This window comes from Astyanax mexicanus, chromosome 17 (assembly GCF_023375975.1).
Source record: "Astyanax mexicanus isolate ESR-SI-001 chromosome 17, AstMex3_surface, whole genome shotgun sequence".
Classification (NCBI taxonomy): Eukaryota; Metazoa; Chordata; class Actinopteri; order Characiformes; family Acestrorhamphidae; genus Astyanax; species Astyanax mexicanus.
Window position 1 is genome coordinate 22,025,507 of NC_064424.1, and position 17,642 is coordinate 22,043,148.

Below are 17,642 nucleotides of genomic sequence, written 5' to 3' on the forward strand. Positions count from 1 at the left end.
TGAATTTTGCTACACTGCTTAAACCAAAGTAACACAGTACAGTCTGCTGCATTCTGTCTCTGAGTATTCTCAACACTACAGTCACTTTGCTTTAATTCAGGTAGGAACTATAAGTAAATGGTGCTAAATGTCTACACCAGATCACTCACTGTGCTCAGCTTGCTGGAGCTGATGAGAACTCTTCGCTCGTACAGCATACTGGCGTACAGGTGAAGCATGTTGTTCACATCTACAGCCACAAAATACTCCGTCAGGTTCCTCTGCAAGAAAACAAATGCCTAACATCAGTAAAGGTAGAAGAGAACCAGGTGGTGCTCAACACTCTAAATTCAGGAGGGAACTGACCAGGCTAAAGACTGATCAGTATTAATCCGACTTAATGATTTACAGTTGGAGGATCATCAAAATCATTATCTTGAATCATTAAAGCACACTGTATTACTGTAGTTCTGCAGCTGCAGAGATTGGACTCACATTTTCAGGGATGCTTGGTAACTCCCTCAGGTCAGGCACTGAGAAGTAGGCATGCTAGAAAGAGAAAGACAAAGAGAGAGAGTGAGATAGAGAATATGAATCCATCTTTACAATTCGTATTCCATCACCAAACAGCCATGCTGAATCCAAGACTTTTTACTAAAAAATTTTGGTTTGAGGAGTGAGATTTGTGGTGTGAGGTTTAGGGTGTGAGGAATGAGGGCTCTGGTGTGAGGAGTGAGAGTTCTGGTGTAATAAATGAGAGTTGTGGTGTAAGGTTTAGGATGTGAGGTTTGTGGTGTGAGGAGTAATGTTTGAGAAATGACGGTGGTGTGGAGGAATTAGTGTTGTGATGAGAGGACGATTGTGGTGTGAAGAAAGAAGCCCCTATGAGAAGTGAGGGCTGCGGTATGAGAAGTGAGGGCTGCGGTGTGAGGAGTGAGGGCTGCGGTGTGAGGAGTGAGGGCTGCGGTGTGAGGAGTGAGGGCTGCGGTGTGAGGAGTGAGGGCTGCGGTGGTGAGGAGTGAGGGCTGTGGTGGTGAGGAGTGAGGGCTGTGGTGGTGAGGAGTGAGGGCTGTGGTGGTGAGGAGTCAGGGCTGTGGTGGTGAGGAGTCAGGGCCGTGGTGTGGAGGAATTAGTTTTGTGATGTGAGGAGGATTGTGGTATGAAGAATGAGGCCCCTATGAGCAGTGAGGGCTCTAGTGTGAGGAGTGAGGGCTGTGGTGTGAGGAGTGAGGGCTGCGGTGTGAGGAGTGAGGGCTGCGGTGTGAGGAGTGAGGGCTGCGGTGTGAGGAGTGAGGGCTGCGGTGTGAGGAGTGAGGGCTGCGGTGTGAGGAGTGAGGACTGCGGTGTGAGGAGTGAGGACTGCGGTGTGAGGAGTGAGGGCTGCGGTGTGAGGAGTGAGGGCTGCGGTGTGAGGAGTGAGGGCTGCGGTGTGAGGAGTGAGGGCTGCGGTGTGAGGAGTGAGGACTGCGGTGTGAGGAGTGAGGACTGCGGTGTGAGGAGTGAGGGCCGTGGTGTGAGGAGTGAGGGCTGCGGTGGTGAGGAGTAAAGTAAATGAAGGTAAGTTGTAGATGTAAATAAAGAGATACTAGAGAGTTAACAGAGTGTGTGTGTGTGTGTGTGTGTGTGTGTGTGTGTGTGTGTGTGTGTAGCATTACCACACTCAGATGGACAGGGACTCCAGGTTCAGGGATGGGTAACGAATGTAGTGTCTCCAACAATTCTCTCCACTGGCTCTCCTACACACACACACACATATTATTATTGATATTATAAATATACAAAAAATATATTATTAATATTGGTGTTTTAGTGTGTCTATGAACACATGGTGCGCTTGGATCCAATAATTACTACTTGTAAAATAATTTGTAAGCTGCAGCAAATTAGCATGTTTTACAGTGTGTTCTACATTAGTTTCAGAACTGAAATAAATATTCAACAGTTACCTCGTATTTTCATGACCCAAATAAGCATGCATAGAAAAATCTAAATTTAAATAAATCACCAGCAGTAAACTATTTGCATAGAAATATACAAATAATGCAAATTCTACAGTTCAACAGTTCCTCATTTCTGAGGAACAGCAACACACTGATCACTGTACAAGGTACCACATCTTCTGACTGTCAGTAAATATGAGAGGTCACTGACCTGTCCTTTAATAGTGTAGTCAGCCAGCACATTCAGCAGCTTGTAGAAGACCTCGAACCATGGTAGATAACTACACACATACATACATTAAAAACTAGCTTAAAACATGGTAGAAAACCACACACACATACACAGTCAGATCCATATACGTATTTAGACAGGAACTGTGTGTGTAATGTGGTCTCTGTACAGCCACATTTATACTTCCTTCAGTTTCCATAAAGCTGAAGGTTAACAGTTCACTGAGATAAAGAGACAATTCTGAACACACAATCTGCCCAAATACTTACGGAAATGACTGCATATTTTATATTTTTGTGTTTGTAAAAATACTTAAATCAGCAGGCAACACCAGTTTACACAGACACACACCTGAGGATACAGTAGCAGCTCTGAACTCCAGAAGAGAGGCGACAGAAGCCGAAACGCTGCTTACTGTCGATATCAGTCAGAACAAAGGTGAAGTTCTGACCCACCTGCCCCACTGCCAGACTGAGAAAGAAAGAGAAAGAGAAAGAAAGGTGTCAGTAACCTCAGGTAGTCAGTCAGTCTAAACTGAGGTATGAATTATTGAACAGCATAGAACTGCAGTAAAACACTAAAAATGACTGTACTGGATAATCAAACTACATTAAAAACAAGACAATGACAGAAAATGAAAGCAAAACACCCAGGCCCAGTGCACAAGTAACTTAAAAAGGACTGTTATATACAGTCCTTTTTAAGTTACTTGTGCACTATATATATATATATATATATATATATATATTTTTTTTTTTTTTTTTTTCTTTCTTTTTTTTTTTTTTTACCTGTCCACGCTAAATGGGAAACAAAACCTTGGAACAGTCTGCAGAGTTTCCTAAATGAGAGAAAAAGAGGGAAAGAGAGAGAGAGAGAGAAAGAGAAAGAGAGAGAGAAAGGAATTGAGTGTCAATACATTTCTGAAAAAGAGACTTTCTTTTATTTGTTTCCTTGTTTATTTGCTATTATATGTTACCAAACCACATTATTCAGTCCATTTTGAAAATTAAAGCAATTGTTGAGGAGACATTTTATAAGAATTTACATGCTGCTATCCCCAGACTTGTGGAATATCAGTGTAAATGTTATTCCCATTCCCAGGATATTGTAAGGATATTTTACTGGTAATGTTAGAGCTACAAGTTTTCATGCATGTAAAAAATTAGCTAGTGGCTGAATAACTCTTCTAGCTAACATAGTCTGTGCACATCCTGTACTCACATTGTCTGTAAGTTGACAATTACTGGAAGAACAGCTGCTCTTTTCCCTAATGCACATACACTGTGTGTGTGTGTGTGTGTGTGTGTGTTTTAATGCAGTGCATAATGCAGACCTGGTCAGCATATTCCTCAGGGAATACTCTCCGCACCTCTGGTTCTGTACAAAACAATAACAGGATAACACAGTATAAATATAATAATAAACAATTTCCTGCTAAACTGCAACTGTTCAAGAACTCCATAAAAACATTAAGGATACATTCACACTGCAGGTAAAGGTGGCCCAAATAGAATTTTCTGTCCAAGTCCAATGTTAATTTTAGGCTGTCCACACAATATTTTTACTTTGAACCCATTTCTGAAATGTGTCTGAATATTACGTTCCTCATTATCCGAACACAAATTAGATTTTCCTTTGATGCTGCAGCCGCAAGTTGGTACCTGCAGCCACATTCGGACAATTCATCAGACAAAATATTATTATTATAATATTATTCTAACAGAAACATCAGTCCAAATATGTGTGGCATCTGTCACCTTGTTTTTACACATCTGTAGCCCTCAACTTACAGCTGTTGTCCATTGTCCCCATCTACACACATCTATCTTTTCTTCTCCACACAATCTTCTTTTTTTCTTGTTCTTAATGTTAAAAAAAAATTCAAGAAGTGGCTGCAGCTAAAGTCCAGTCTGACCGCTCAGACTCGCATTACCGCAAATCGAATATGTATCGTATTACTATTTCACATAATGAATTGCCTAAATCTTTCACAGTGCCACAAAAAAATGACCGTGTGTCACATATACCATAACGTAAAAAACAACTTGGGCCAGGTTTACCTGCTGTGTGCAAGAAAATGGTGAATAATATATAAACAGAGTTTACCTGTGCCCACTGTTCCAGAATGACCCACCTCCATATACACCTCAAACGTGCTCTCAGGACTGTCTCTGAAATACAGAGGAGTCAAAAGGAAAATCACATACCAGAAGAACAGCACAACAGCAGAACAGCAGAACAACGGAAAAGACAAAAAGCAGAAGAGTAGAACAGCAGAACAGTAAAACAAGCAAACAGTAGAACAGCAGAAGAGCACTGACAGCAGAGCAGAAGAACAGCAGAGAATAGGAATATCACAGTAGTGACAACAGAATATCAGAGCAGCAGAAAAAAGAACATCTGAACAGCAGAACAACAGAACAGAAGAAAAGAAGAAAAGTAGAACAGCAGAACAGTAAAACAAGAGAACAACTGCGCAAGCGATATTCTTGGCGATATGACAAAACACAGAATTTAAAAAATATATTTCAAGAATACACTACTACAACAAAATAAATATTTAATTATAATATTGCATACGATATGATATGGCACACCCCTAACTGAGATTAAATAAATAAATAAAAAAAAATACAAGAATTTTCAGACTGTAACAGACGTCAATTATCTAGAATGTAATGATAATAATGCACTCCAAATACCTCTAGCAGATATATAATGGGAAATGAAAAAAAAAGTGAATTCTCATTTCTTAAAAATAGCAAAAATGTAGTACCCTCATGTGATAATTAGGGGTGGCTGACATTTTAGGGTATCATACCGTTCGCGATATTTAGAAATGTTGCTGATATTATTGTGTACGATATGATATGGCACACCCCTGATGTACAGGATATGATATATGTAATTACACAGTTCCGGCTCTGTTAGCCAAAATATTTTAGAAAACTTCACTAAAAAATAAAAAACTACAACCTTCCCTCAGACTTCATATCAAAGGTAAAGTGTGTATAACCTGGTTCTAACATACCCTTGTTGTTCCGTTTGTAAATAATATACCGCTCCAGGAATAAAAGCAGTACCGTACTTATACAATTATACAATTCAAATAAAGCTTCTGTTTAATCTCCTCACCAACAAAGCCCAACACCACAAATCCACACCTACACCATCCCACTGGGGTGTGGGATCCTGAACGCCCAGGGAGAAACTGTGGATTAATGGAAGTGTTTACCAAAATAAACCACAGCTCCGCTGGACCAGCATTCAAAGGGCAGGACAGAAGAACAGGGTGTTGGGATTGTTTGAAAGGCTGCTACTGGAGGTTCCTGAAGTCTGCCTGAAGAGCCCATGTGCTTCCTGTCCTGTGTTCCTCATGAGACAGATCAGCTCTGACGCAGAGAGAAGCAGCAACGGCAGGAAGCAGCAGCACAGAAACAGTGTAGAAAAGTGTGTGTACAGTAAGCCTGTGAATTGGCCAGAACTGGCGATATGTACATGTATCACAATAAGTGGGTTGCAATTCAATATACTTTATATATACTATACAATATATAAAAAGTATATCAATGCTATCTAGTGGGTGGGGTAGTGTTGGAGCCAAGACCGCTCTAGCAGAGTCCATGTCAAAACCAAGACTTTTAGTAGTCGAGTCCGAGTCAAGACCAAGACCGGGAAAAATTTGCTGTCAAACAGCTTATCACTAAAGTTAGCTAGCTCATCACTAATGGTAGTTCTCTGCCATTAGTATTTTAGCTAGCTTGTTGCTATGGTTAGCTAGTTGATCACTAAAGTTAGCTAGCTCGCTGCTAGCTTTATTTCTCTTCCCGGTAACATTAGTGTGTAATTTAGCTTTTGTTGCTATGGTTAGCTAGCTCATTGCTAATGTTAGCTAGCTCATCACTAATAGTAGTCTTTTCCCCAGTAGCATTAGCATTTTAGCTAGCTTGTCACTAATGTTAGCTAGCTTGCTGCTAGCTTTATTTCTCTTCCGGGTAACATTAGAGTGTAATTTAGCTTGTCCCTTAGGTTGACTAGCTCATTGCTAAGGTTAGCTAGCTCGTCACTAACAGTAGTCCTATCCCCAGTAGTATTAGTATTTTAACTAGCTCGTCGCTAAGGTTAGTTAGCACTTTATTAGCTTTAGTTCACTTCCCTGTAACATTGGTGTGTAATTTAGCTTGTTGCTAAGGTTAGCTAGCTCGTCACTATCTTTAGTACTATCCACGGTAACAATATAATTTTAGTTATCTTGTTGCTATGGATAGCTAGATTTGACACTAAGGTTAGCTAGCTTGTTGCTAACTTTAGTTTTCTGCCCAAAAATATTCGTATTTTAGCTCGTATATTAGCTCGTTGCTATGGTTAGATAGCCTGCTGCTAATGTTAGTTATCTTGCTAGTTTGCACTTACTTCTCCTTGTGCTTTCTTTCTAAATGTCTGAAAAAATTAAGGCCACCATAATTCACATAAACAAAGAGTATAACTCCAGCAAGCCGGTGAGAAGAGAACATTCAACTTAACATATTTAAAATGAAAAGTTTTCATTGATTGGATGCTGAACGAAAGTGGTATTTGCTTTTTTTTTCCGCTAGCCAATGTGTGTGCACATTTTAGACACACAGAAAAAGGACTAATTTGGTCTGTTTAAATGAATTGCTAATGGTCAGTAACGATAGAAAAAAGGTTCAGTTTCTAATGAGCTTCAACTTAGACAGAGGACTCGGACAGTCTCTTCTACAGTCTCTCACCCCGAGACCGAGACAAGACCGATTTCAAACAAGGTCGAGTCCGAGACGCGTTTTTGGACTCAAGTACTACAACAAGGGTGGGGTTTATACACAACAGCACTTGAAGCATTAATAATGAAAAATCAATTTGCTTTTGAGAATTGATATATGTTATTGCAAAACAAAATATTGTGATACTTCAATATATCAATATTTTCTTACACCCCTACTTGCCATACACTAACGTCCAGTGTTTCATCGTTTCCCAGTTTCAAAACCTACAGTAACGCTCCTTAAACACATCAATCCTACACAGTAATAAAAAAAAAAAATCACTTTTTTTTTTCCAAAAAAAAAAAAAAAACATAGACTGAGGAGCCAAATCATAGAAAAGGTCAATACCATAGATTACCCTTATGACGACGCTGACACATTTTGACAAGGAACAGATTCTTAGATCTTATTAACAATCTACAGGACTGTTAAACGATCTGCTGTTACTGTCTTGGTTTCAGGTACCACAGGACATAGTCAGAGCTCATGTCTAGATTTTAGGGTACAGTGCTTTGTTACTACTGGTGTAAAACCAGTAAAAAGGAGCCGGCAACTCAGAAACAATCTTCTACCCACAATGCGTTTCAGGTGTGTTTCAGGTGAGGACCAATTAGAGTTGAGGGATGTGTCTCTAATATGCGTAAAATGCATCAGTGGTTTAATTGAATTTACTGAGCTGCACTGAAAGGAATGCCACAAATATTTGGTAACTGAAATGATTTGCCAACTTTCAGTGTCCGGCCAAATAGGTGAAAAGGTGTTTGAATAATTTATCATTTATAATTATTTGGTAATAATAATTTACACCAAACAATGGCATTTTCTTTGACAAGCAACACATATTGTCACAAATGTGTGATTTTGTTTGGTTTGTTTGAATTCCTAGCAGTGAACATGTAATCTGAAGGGTGGCATATTTTTTCATTATGTCTGTAGATATTAATGACAGCCAGCTAGTTCCACAAGTTAAACCCAAAATCAGAAATATCCAAAACCTTTGGTGCCCTGGTTGGTCTGATCAATACTCTGACAAGGAATGCATAACAGACTATTTGAGACTGAGGTATAAACTGCCTCCAGACACTTTCAGACATATCTTTCTGCAAGGTCACATCCTTGAGTGCCCTTACAGTCATGAGGAATTCAAAACAGCTTCAATTTATGGAGCAACTGTACTCGAGTTTAATCACAACACTGAAATGTTTTTTGATACAGATTGCGTAATATAACAGAATCACTGGTCTACAGTGTGATCATTCTCAACCGGGCTCCAAGCTGGTTTCTCCAAATTGGCCAATCCTTTATTTTTTTTTTATCTTATTATTGAACAGGAGTAAAATGTATGTCATGAACCATTTAAAGTAAACCAGACAAGCTGATCTGGAGAATCAGAATCACAGAATTCACTGTAGTGTACACAGAGCAAAACAGAGCCCCACTTCCTGAAATCTGAACATTTCTGAACATTAGGAAAAGACCATGACTCTGAGAATAACAAGACCCTGGACACACAACAACCGTGGACACACGACGACGACCCTGGACACACGACGACGACCCTGGACACACAGTGACGACCCTGGACACACAGCGACGACCCTGAATACAACACGACGACACTGGACACAACACAACTCTCAATACACGATTACCCTGGACCCAACACGACGACACTGGACATACCACGACGACACTGGACATACCACGACGACACTGGACATACCACGACGACACTGGACATACCACAACGACACTGGACATACCACAACGACACTGGACATACCACAACGACACTGGAAACACCACGACGACACTGGAAACACCACGACGACACTGGAAACACCACGACGACCCTGGACACACCACGACGACACTGGAAACACCACGACGACCCTGGACACACCACGACGACCCTGGACATACCACAACGACACTGGAAACACCACGACGACACTGGAAACACCACGACGACACTGGAAACACCACGACGACCCTGGACACACCACGACGACCCTGGACACACCACGACGACCCTGGACACACCACGACGACCCTGGACACACCACGACGACCCTGGACACACCACGACGACCCTGGACACACCACGACGACCCTGGACACACCACGACGACCCTGGACACACCACGACGACCCTGGACACACCACTACGACCCTGGACACATCACTACCCAGGACAAACCATGACCCAGGACAAAACACGTCCCTGGATGCACAACGACAACCGTGGACACACCACGACGTAACTCTACACACCACAACCCCTTATGCAACAACGACCCTGTACACACACCACGACCCTGGACACAACACGACCTCTGATATACCACGACCCTGGACACTCCAAATACACTGCAATTCTAAGCGAAAGACTCAGAAGACTCTGGAAATTCAGAACATTGCGCACACCAAAACACACCACAATTCTAAACACACCTAAAGCTTGAGATTCCAAGCACTCCTGTGCACAAATAAGTTAACAGTCTCTGTTCACTTTTAACACATGACAGCCCTGGACACTAGAACAATTTTGAGCAGGGAAAAACAAAAAAACTAAAACATACCACCACCAATTTTTGAGGCTTAAAGTAAACACTGGGAACACACCTCAACTCTAAAGACTCTAAAGGCCTCACAACTTTAAGCACTGTGAACACACGACTCAATAAAGTGATAAGAGTAGACAGGGAAGAAAAGGAACACACCACGACTTTAAGCACTGTAAACACCCACGATCCTGAACAGTCTGAACACACCACGCCCTTGAACACAGCAGTACTATCAACACAACATGGTTTATAGCACTGTAAGCACTCTTAACCACAACTCTGAAGACATATCGACTACGAAAACCATGAGACTCTTGCCAACAAATAAGGAAAGAGGACTCGAGCCCTGGGAACAAAACACGAGTCTGAAACACCACAACTCTGAACACTTTGACACACATGGGCTCTGAACACACCACAGCTCTCAGCTGCACTCTGAGACTGCTGTCAACAAATAAGATAGAGGGACTCAAACCAAACCAACGGGAGCGGATGAACAGAGAGAGAGAGAGAGATTATCAGACAGACTCATATACAGAGGGATAAACAGATAGATAGATAAACAGACACTCCTGCAACAAGTCAGCTCGGCTCGGGCCGCGGGTGGTCCTCCCTCGCCCCGCTGACCGCCTGTAAGGACTGAGAGATAGAGAGAGATTAGATAGAGAGAGAGAGAGAGAGAAAGAGAGAGAGACGCTTACTTGATGCGGGAACCCATTCTCATCTCCTGGTATAGTCCAGCTGTGTGGGTGTGAGTGTGATCATAAGCAGGGCGAGAGAGTGCTATTCCCCCAGTTAGCCCCGTTACACAGCACACAGCACCGCCATACTCTCACCGCGCAGATCACGGTACCTACTCTAACCGGGAATTCTGGGAGATGTAGTTCCACAAGCGGTTAGAGCGAGTCATTAAAAGCGTAGCCACGGAAATGAAAAAACTACATTTACCGACCAGCTCCAAACCAACGACACAGTCGTCTCATGATACACAACTGTATGGGCTGGCTTATGCGATGACAGCTGTGTTTTTTCAGTTCAAATACAAAATAATAATTTAAACAGGTCCATACCCAACTGCACATTATATAATATTATAAAACATGATATACTTATTTAGTTCTTTATTTTTTTTTCAGTTTCTAGATGTAAAAATTGTAAAAAAAAAAAAAAAAAAAAAAAGTAAATTATTATGTTATTTGTTTTTTATTGTAATAATGTGTGGTCAATTAATGTGTGTGTACTAGATGCACAGATCAGTACTGAGACTATACTGTTCCAATTCAGCTTTAAATTACATTTTAAATGTACACAATTATCATTCACACACACACACACATATATATCTATATGATGTTTTCCTTGATTTTAACAAATTGAAAACCTCTGTAATATAATCAAGAGAAAGATGGATGATCACAAGCCATCAAACCAAGCTGAACTGCTTGGATTTTTGCACCGGGAGTGGCATAAAGTTATCCAAAAGCAGTGTGCAAGACTGGTGGAGGAGAACATGAAAACTGTGATTTAAAACTATGGTTTGTCCACCAAATATTGATTTCTGAACTTGTTTTCTTTGCACTATTTGAGGTTTGAAAGCTCTGCATCTTTTTTGTTACTTTCAAATTTTAATTTCCAAAATAAAAGTTTCTGTGCGTTTGCATGCTAGCCAATTTCGTTTGGACAATTTACTGTCAATGATACTACGGTCAATTTAAATTACTTTTATGCCACAAATGTAATGATAATATAAGAACTAAATAATACAAACTTTTAAAAGCCTGTAATGGAAATATTTTAACTAATATTTGTTTTATTAAATTATGAAAAAAATATTTAGACATTGCAAATAGAAAAAAATAAAACATAAATAAAAATGGGGTCTGCATGCTAAGCAAAACAAATAGTGTATTATTTAAAAAAATATAAAGGTTATGCCAGTATATTGTTCGATAATGTAATGTGACTAGTATAGTCCTAGTGACGCTTAAATACAAGTTAGATAGTTATTGTACGCATGACAACTATCTTACGGACCTTATTATGCAAGCAGACCATTATGTGCTTGTTATATGGGAAGGAACATTAATTTATCAATAGAAATTCTCTATGTAAAATGCTGTGTATTCCACAGTATTTTTAGGTTTGAAAGTAGCACTTGTATTTAAAACTGTACAATACATATAATCTGAATTACTTTTTGTGTGTAATGTTGGCAATCACTTTTACATGTGTACTAATGTGATGTGACAATAAACTAGATTTGATTTAAAGTCAACAAAGTCTAAATCAAAAGCTCAACTCCTAGTCAGCTCTGCATTGAAGTGGTGCAGACTTGTGTGTGTGTGTGTGGTTTATGCCACTTACTGTAACAATACTATAACAATAAACATAATGTTACTGTCACCCTGTTTATATCTGGTTGCTTCATGTGACTTACATATTAGGATTTTATCGGGATAAGGCCACATAAAAATGCAAGTGTAAATGCACCCAAGATTTAAAGCAATTACAAATCTCATCATTCAATCCACTTAACCCCATTTAAACCTGGTTACTTCACATCTTGAGTAACAGAAATATATATCAATTAGGCCAAGCCACATAAATCAGTAACAACATGCATATCTGAATTTGAATCATGTTATAGCAGTGTAAATGCGGCTGTCTCTTCCAGACACATTCAACAACCAAAACTATGCCCAGTTCAACTGAGACCACTTTTGTTACAATAAAAAAACACCCCCAGGAACTGACATGTAATAAGCATATTTACATAATCTGTCCAACCTAGGAATCAGATTACCAAGTGTAAATCGTCCTATTGGGACCTAAATATAGATTTGTAGTGTTTGAAACTTTCAAACATTCCAAAAAACATGTTGAATGTTTGGTGCAGCATAGTGGGTAATGTTCCCTTCCCTTTGACACACTAGGGTTAAATTCTTACACTTGTCAAAGTACACAGGTACACTTTACACAAAGTTCTTGGGTAAGAATTCTAACTCAACATTCTCCTGCCTGTATTAAATGACTCACCTATAAAAGCAATAGCTGTTTTTGCTCTGAATTCTGTGGAAAAGGAAGTGTTGTTTTTAAATGCTTAGCTAGTCAACTGCTAATGCTAATTGTAGGCTTTGTTTAGGCTAATAATGGGTGGGTGATTTTACAGTTGTGGTACCATGTATGCCCAAAGATATTACATTAGTGACTGTGCGTAAAGTAAATGGCATTTTAAACAATGGTACAGTACCTCTTTCAGAAAAAGAGTATTAATAAAATATGTATAAAATGGCACTTAGAAACAGTCCCTTTTAAGAACATTTTATAAACACAATAAAATATTTAAAAATGATATTATTTTTACATTAACACAATCACTTTTCACACATTTTCACAAGTCTATTTCACAAGGATATAAAAATACAGATAGTTCCTCAAAGATTCGCTCAACAGACACACTCTCAACTGGAAATTGCATCAACTGAGCTTGCTCAAGTTCATAGGAGGAAGAAAAGTACATTCTTTTTTTCTCTCCTTTTTCTGTGATTTGTGAGATAGATAAGCCTACAACTCTTTTACCCACACTCCAGCCTTGAAGATAAGGTTTACTTTCAAACCACAAAGAAATAAATTAGAATGTCTTAGAATCACTTACCATGGATGCTAATAAAGAGCATATCATGTTTTTGCTAATTATATGATAAAGTTCATCCCTGTTTTTCTTAATTCTCTGGTTGGCTGGTAAGGCTTGTTGTAGCCATTATCAGAAAGTTTCCAATAGATTCATTAATACATGATACTATGCTGGATAATATGCCCAATAGATTCATAAATACATGATACGATTCTGGACCATAGACTGTAGTGTAAGTACATACAGTCAATATGCTGGACAGGCTATTGAAAAAAAAATCAACCCTACCCCAAAACATCCCAATGTTGTCTTCCATTCCACTTTAGAAGATTGTACTTTGGAGCACATACAAAGTGATTTGAATCAGCAGCCACTGACAGAGATAGCACAATTGGCCTTGCTTTATCAAGGTAGGTAGATGGCGCTCTCTCCCCACATCACTCCAAAGGTGACGTCTGTCAACACGGGCTACACACTACATTTTTTTTACTCACCAGACGCTAATTTTGTGGTTCCTTTCCCTTTCATTTAATAAAAATAAAGACAAAATCATCTGCCATATTGTAAAATCTGCAATAGTTGCTTCCAGTTTGTCCAGTAACTTTAACATTTCATCAGTAAAAGTGCAATTCATCTAAAAGCCTATACCGATGGGATTCGTTTTTCAGGAGGTCCTGGGGTAATTTTCTCATTTATGGGGGTCCTTTTATTCCCGTCCAGAACGACCATGTTCGTGTTTTTCTCAGAAGTTCTCTGAGAAAATTACAAGCTGAACTACCTATAATGTAAACACAACAGCTAATGGAAATGAAGGAGCTACTGAACGCTATGTCATGTGACAGAGAAAGCCAAAAAAATCACTGTTTTTTTTTCAATTGCAGTCCTGATACAAGAGTTTTATCACTAAAACTCTAGAAGTGTGAAATATTTTTCAAAGACGTCCCCTGAGAAACTAATGCCGTTCGAAGAGGGCTTAGGCTACTCCTTGTAATTAACAAGGCTGTCAATCATTAACCCTACCTTTTCACAATATATTAATCACATAACTGCACTGGCCCTGTGGTAATTTGCAGCTCTTTGGCCAAGATCTGAGAACTGGTGGGATTTTTCATGATTGGGATGCCAATCTGCCTCTAACAGAGCCCCAAACCCAACAACCTCCTCTGTCGGCAGGATCAGAACAGGGCAACTGCCATTTCTAAACATGTTTATTAATTATTGATGAGGTCACATTGCCCCTGCTCCTAGATACCTGTGCTGCAGTCTCACTGCTAAACCTGGTGCCCTACAACCGGTTCTTCTCTCACAAACCACTAGAAGCACCCTCCTTGGGTGGCTACACTTATTCAGAAATTTATACTGCAGGCTCACTTTGACTTAACATTCATGGCATGGGCCGCTCTCCAATAGCACTCTGGGACAGCATTGTGATGGAGCAGTCAACATAACTGAAGAGATGCATGCCTCAACTTGGGAGTGGGGAAAAATAATAAATAGTACCCCCTTCAAATGTCAGAGGAGCTCACCGCTTAGTTCCAGTTTATTCCAATTTGAGCTCAAAATTGTCTAGCGGACTAAGGTTCTAGATTGTGCTACCTTTTTCAGTCTGAGAGAGAAAAATTGGCCTTGCTTTATCAGGATGGGTAGATGGCTCTCTTTCCCCACATCACTCCCCAGATAATGTCAGTCAGCACAGGCAACTGTTAGCTAATGTATCAGAGCTGGGTCACTGCGCTTTCCTACCCCCCTTTCTACCCATTGATGCTGCATCAGTTGTAGTTTGAAAGCATTGTAATTGTAAATGTAATTTGATTTCACATGTGCCAGAGGAGTCATTTGCTAGTCTTCACCCTCCAAATGCTGGGGGCACTGTTGTCATAGGAAGAGTCCTAAGGATTGGGTTTGGGTTGTTGGCCTTTCAAACTGGGGACAAAAATTAGTCTATGCCAGGGCTTCCAACAAGTGCTATTATACCTGCACAGCCACAATTTCACTGCCCTTATCACTCACAAGTGGGTCTTCCGGTATAAATGCATGGCTTTCGGGTTGAGCATGGCACAAGCTGCTCTCAAAAAATTATGACTTCCATGCTTGTGGGCCTTCTAGGAATCATAATTTACCTCAATTACTTTCTAGTTAGAGTTTGAGGGGTTTTATTTTCAGCAGAGGTCATCTTTCCCCTTTACTCAAACGCAGAGGTCATTAGCCAGATCCCTGAGCTTACCACACCTTCTGAGGTCACTTACATTTAATGCCCACTTTAAATAAGCTTCTGTAACAAGACAAACCATTGCTCAGTTGTTCTGTTCTGTTGTGGTTCACCAATAAACTGGACTAAGTTCCAAGTTTAGATCTTAGTTCCAAGGTTATGGTATCACTGCTTTTACACCACACTACAATAATTGGTAAATAATAAGTTTGATGCTGAATTATCATGTATGGTACCAAGCAACTGATGTTTATCATTTATAACAGAAGTATTTGTATACATAAACCACTATATGGTCATCACAAAAATAGCAAAACACACGGAAACACAGTTCACATTTATGTGTTGTATGTATGTAAGTTTACTTTTATTGGTATTTTCAAAATGGTGTTACTTCTTGGCCTCTCAATACACTCTAAAAAACAGAGGTACGATATGAGTACTTTTTTGTACTCGAAGGTACATTCTTTATAATTGTACCCTCAAAGGTACAATATTGGTCTTTACAGGGTCAGATTTGTTCCCTCTGAAGTACAAAGTCATTTCTAACAGCAATAAGTACAGATTTGTACCATTTAACCAGCCAAAAGGTACATTCAGTATTCTGCATCACTGTACTAATGAACAGTATATATTTAAATTGCACATTTTTTATTTGAAAGCCAGACAATTTTGTATCATCAAGTTTTTGAGCCATTTTTAGTTGATGACAATGTTTATAATCTTTATAATCTATACTGGCACAAAAACCATGGGTACAAAAAAGGACTTTCACTGAAAGGTACTTTTTTGTACCTCAATATAAGGTACAGCCCCAGCGACAAGCTTTGTACTCTTTTAAGTACAAATCTGTACTTATATTTCTTAGAGTGTACAACAGAGCTGTTGCCATGGCAACAGTCGCTCTGGTGGTGTTGGCTGTTCATAAATTTGTGAACTGAAGGTATTTCCCCATTGGATATGACGCAGACACTGAGCGCGAAAGAGTTCACGTGTGGTGCAACGTGTTGTGTGCGCGTGTGGACACACACACACACACACACAAACACATGCAAACCCACACATACCTATACATATTAAGTTTATTCTAAAATAAATCCACATTTACCTAAAATAAATACATAATCCAAATGTGTCTGTTCAAAATAAGCTAAAAACATAAACCTATACAGATTAAACTACTTAAACTGGTTGATCAGCTTGACCAAGCACATCCCAAAGATCCTCAATGGGGTTCAGGTCTGGACTCTGTGGTGGGAAATCCATGTGTGAAAATTTCTATTATTGTTTTTTTTTTTTTTTTTTTTCACCAAATATTTAAGTGATTTAAGTGACTGAAAACGATCAATCAGGATTTTTTTCAGACCACATTTCTTTCTCCAAAATGATGTTTCCCCACTTGCGATGTACACTTCTCAATCCGATTTTTATATTAGATGACAATGATTTGACACTTTTGAAATAGATTAAAAGGGGAAACCGGTATGAAATGGACTTGAGGTATAGTAAAACATGATACAAGTACGAACTTTTGTTGAATAGCCCACCTTCATTCGTCCCCCAGCATTCTGAAATACAGCACTCAATGCTACGATGATGATACGATGCTCCCAACAGGCTTACAATGCTAGTGATAGGGGCATTGCTTTGCCCATGCAAAGAAATCACTATGTTTACACATTGAAAGTGCACAGGTACTTTTTATGCACAGGTAATAATACTTTTTATACATTGAGGTAGTCCTCCGGGAGCCCCCATTTTGAAATGAAGTCACAATAAGTCAACCAACAAGCACAAACAAATAGGTAGGATATTCCTTCAAACTTCTGTGGAAATCCATAAATATTATAGAGATATTTTCAGCAACAGCTGGAAATTATACATTTCCACAGAATTCATTTTCAGACATCCCAAGTTGCAAAAGTTGATTTCAGGGAGGTTACCCTAAATCGTTCTGAATTCCGGGAGATTATATGTGACTCGCGGGCATCAGGGAGCCACTACCGAAATGCGTGAGACTCCCGCTGCTTCAGGGAGACTTGGTTTGTCTGCATTTTGTAGTCTGTTTCCCTATCTTTTTCGTTTGTGTTTATCAGTTAAGTCTTATCTTGACACAATTGCAACATGGCAGCGTGTGGATAAGTATCTGAAGGTACTGGGGGTATAGAAAGTCTTATTTAACCCTTTCAGATCCTGCATCCATTACAATGGACATTATGTATTTTCTTTATTTTAAAATGTTTTGTTGCACATAACAGTATTAGAGAACTGTTGTCCATCAGTATAGACTATGAACC

The 17,642-nt window shown here is 39.5% G+C and overlaps 1 protein-coding gene across 4 annotated transcripts in view; it reads right to left on the minus strand.

Moving 5' to 3' along the window:
- dennd1a (DENN/MADD domain containing 1A) overlaps positions 1–10,353 on the minus strand; it is a 30,478-nt gene extending 20,125 nt beyond the window's left edge. For all 4 annotated transcript variants that reach the window (XM_007247005.4, XM_007247003.4, XM_022676212.2 and 1 more), the window contains exons 1-9: positions 10,204–10,353; positions 4,258–4,322; positions 3,485–3,528; positions 2,940–2,989; positions 2,503–2,622; positions 2,131–2,200; positions 1,635–1,715; positions 475–528; positions 150–260 (exon numbers count right to left, since the gene is read on the minus strand). In XM_007247005.4, coding sequence (XP_007247067.3) covers positions 150–260; positions 475–528; positions 1,635–1,715; positions 2,131–2,200; positions 2,503–2,622; positions 2,940–2,989; positions 3,485–3,528; positions 4,258–4,322; positions 10,204–10,226 — 618 coding nt within the window. In that variant the 5' untranslated portion in view covers positions 10,227–10,353. The remainder of the gene's footprint in view (positions 1–149; positions 261–474; positions 529–1,634; positions 1,716–2,130; positions 2,201–2,502; positions 2,623–2,939; positions 2,990–3,484; positions 3,529–4,257; positions 4,323–10,203) is intronic.
- Positions 10,354–17,642: the final 7,289 nt, after the last annotated feature.